Source organism: Monoraphidium neglectum (assembly GCF_000611645.1).
Source record: "Monoraphidium neglectum strain SAG 48.87 unplaced genomic scaffold scaffold05239, whole genome shotgun sequence".
Lineage (NCBI taxonomy): Eukaryota > Viridiplantae > Chlorophyta > Chlorophyceae > Sphaeropleales > Selenastraceae > Monoraphidium > Monoraphidium neglectum.
Window position 1 is genome coordinate 1 of NW_014008391.1, and position 1529 is coordinate 1529.

The window sequence follows — 1529 nt, forward strand, 5'->3', positions numbered from 1 at the left end:
CTCCCCCTCCCCCTCTCGCCCAATTGCAATCTCCCAATTCTCATCTTGATTCCAGTGCGAATCCCAACCCCGATACCCCTCCCCCTCCCATGCAGCTCCAAGACGCCGAAAAGTGGCGCCGCCTGGCCGAGATGTCAGACGAGCTCGGGTTCAGACGCCAGGCCATCTACTGCTGGACAAAGGTGCGGCGCTCCTCCCCCCGACGGACCGGCAGGCCGCAGAAATCGCGGCGGCGGGACGGGAAAATTTTCGCGTGTGCCGTGTCGCGCCTGCCCTTTCGCTGAGCAGCCCTTTCCGGCTGCGGCCCCTTGCACGACGCCTGGCCCCGGGCCCCGCTAGCAATACCTGCCGCCAGCAGATGTGCCCACGCCCCCAGACATGCGCTCCCCACTGACCCTCGAGGCCCATCTGACTCCCACCCCACCTCCAATATGATCGCCCCTGCAGTACCTGAGAAAGTAAATTCCGCGATTCACGCATAGGGACACTTGCCATCGCCCCCCTGGCCCCCCCCCAACCCCCCGACACCTCTGACAAACCCATACCCACCCCAGCTGCCATCTGCCCGCGCCCTTAAGACAACCCCCACTGTCCTCCCCGTTCTGAATCGCCACCTTCAAACCAGTGACCCACCACCACCACTCAAATCACCGCAACCCACCACCGCACCCCCCCCAAACACCACCCCCTCAGTACCTGCGAAAGTGCCCGGGGGACGCGGAGGGGCGCCTGTGCCGGGCGCGCGCCATGGCGGACGCGGGGGAGGGCAAGAAGGCGGTGCAGGAGCTGCGGGCGCTGCACGACGCCATGCCGGGCCAGCCCCTGGTGGGTGGTTTGATATACCATAGTCGGGTCCAGGGTTTACGGGTTTAGGGTTTGAACCCTAGACCCTGTTTTACTAGCTGGATACCTAGAGCTGAGGCTTCTTCCGCTACAGGGGCGTTGGCCGCGATGTTGGACTGCGTTTGTCTTCTCCTTCGAGGGGCGGCGGCGCTTGGCGGGTGGTTTGATACCATAGTCGGGTCGTCAGTGCTGGAGCTTTTTCCGCCCCGGGGGCGCCGGCTGCGACGCTGGACTGTGTTTGCCGTTTTCTTTGGAGGCGGTCCATCAAGAGGGGGGCGGGTGCAGTGGTGTGGGGGTGCACTGCCGTCGGGCCTTGCAGGGGCGGCCGGTGGCGGGTCCTGTTTGTGTGTTTTTTTGAATGTTGATGGGTTTGTATTTCGTGCACGGTTGGTTGGTTGGCTAACTCGTGGGCGGGCTGCTTGGCCGGTTAGTCAGGGTGGGGCATGTTGTCGTGAGGCGAAGCGGGTCTGAGTCCAAAGGCACTCAAGACACGACCCACCCTCGACCGCGACCCAGGGACCCTCGAACACAACCCTAGCTCAGCTCTGCTTTGCTTTGCTACACGGCGCGCGTGGCCCTGAACGCTCCCCGCAGCGCCAGCGCCGCGCCGGACGCGGGCGCCAGCTGCACCGAGCGCCGGCCGCAGTCATCAAGTCCAGCTAGACTCCTCACCCCCCCCCCCCCCC

General features: G+C 64.9%; 1 protein-coding gene across 1 annotated transcript in view; it reads left to right on the top strand.

Annotated features, from left to right (window-relative positions):
• Window positions 1-89: 89 nt before the first annotated feature.
• The window catches only part of MNEG_15338 (hypothetical protein), a gene marked incomplete at both ends in the record, with an annotated part of 3450 nt that continues 2010 nt past the window's right edge, over window positions 90-1529 (top strand). Inside the window, 2 exons of the mRNA XM_014036191.1 lie at window positions 90-182; window positions 694-825. Coding sequence (XP_013891645.1) covers window positions 90-182; window positions 694-825 — 225 coding nt within the window. The remainder of the gene's footprint in view (window positions 183-693; window positions 826-1529) is intronic.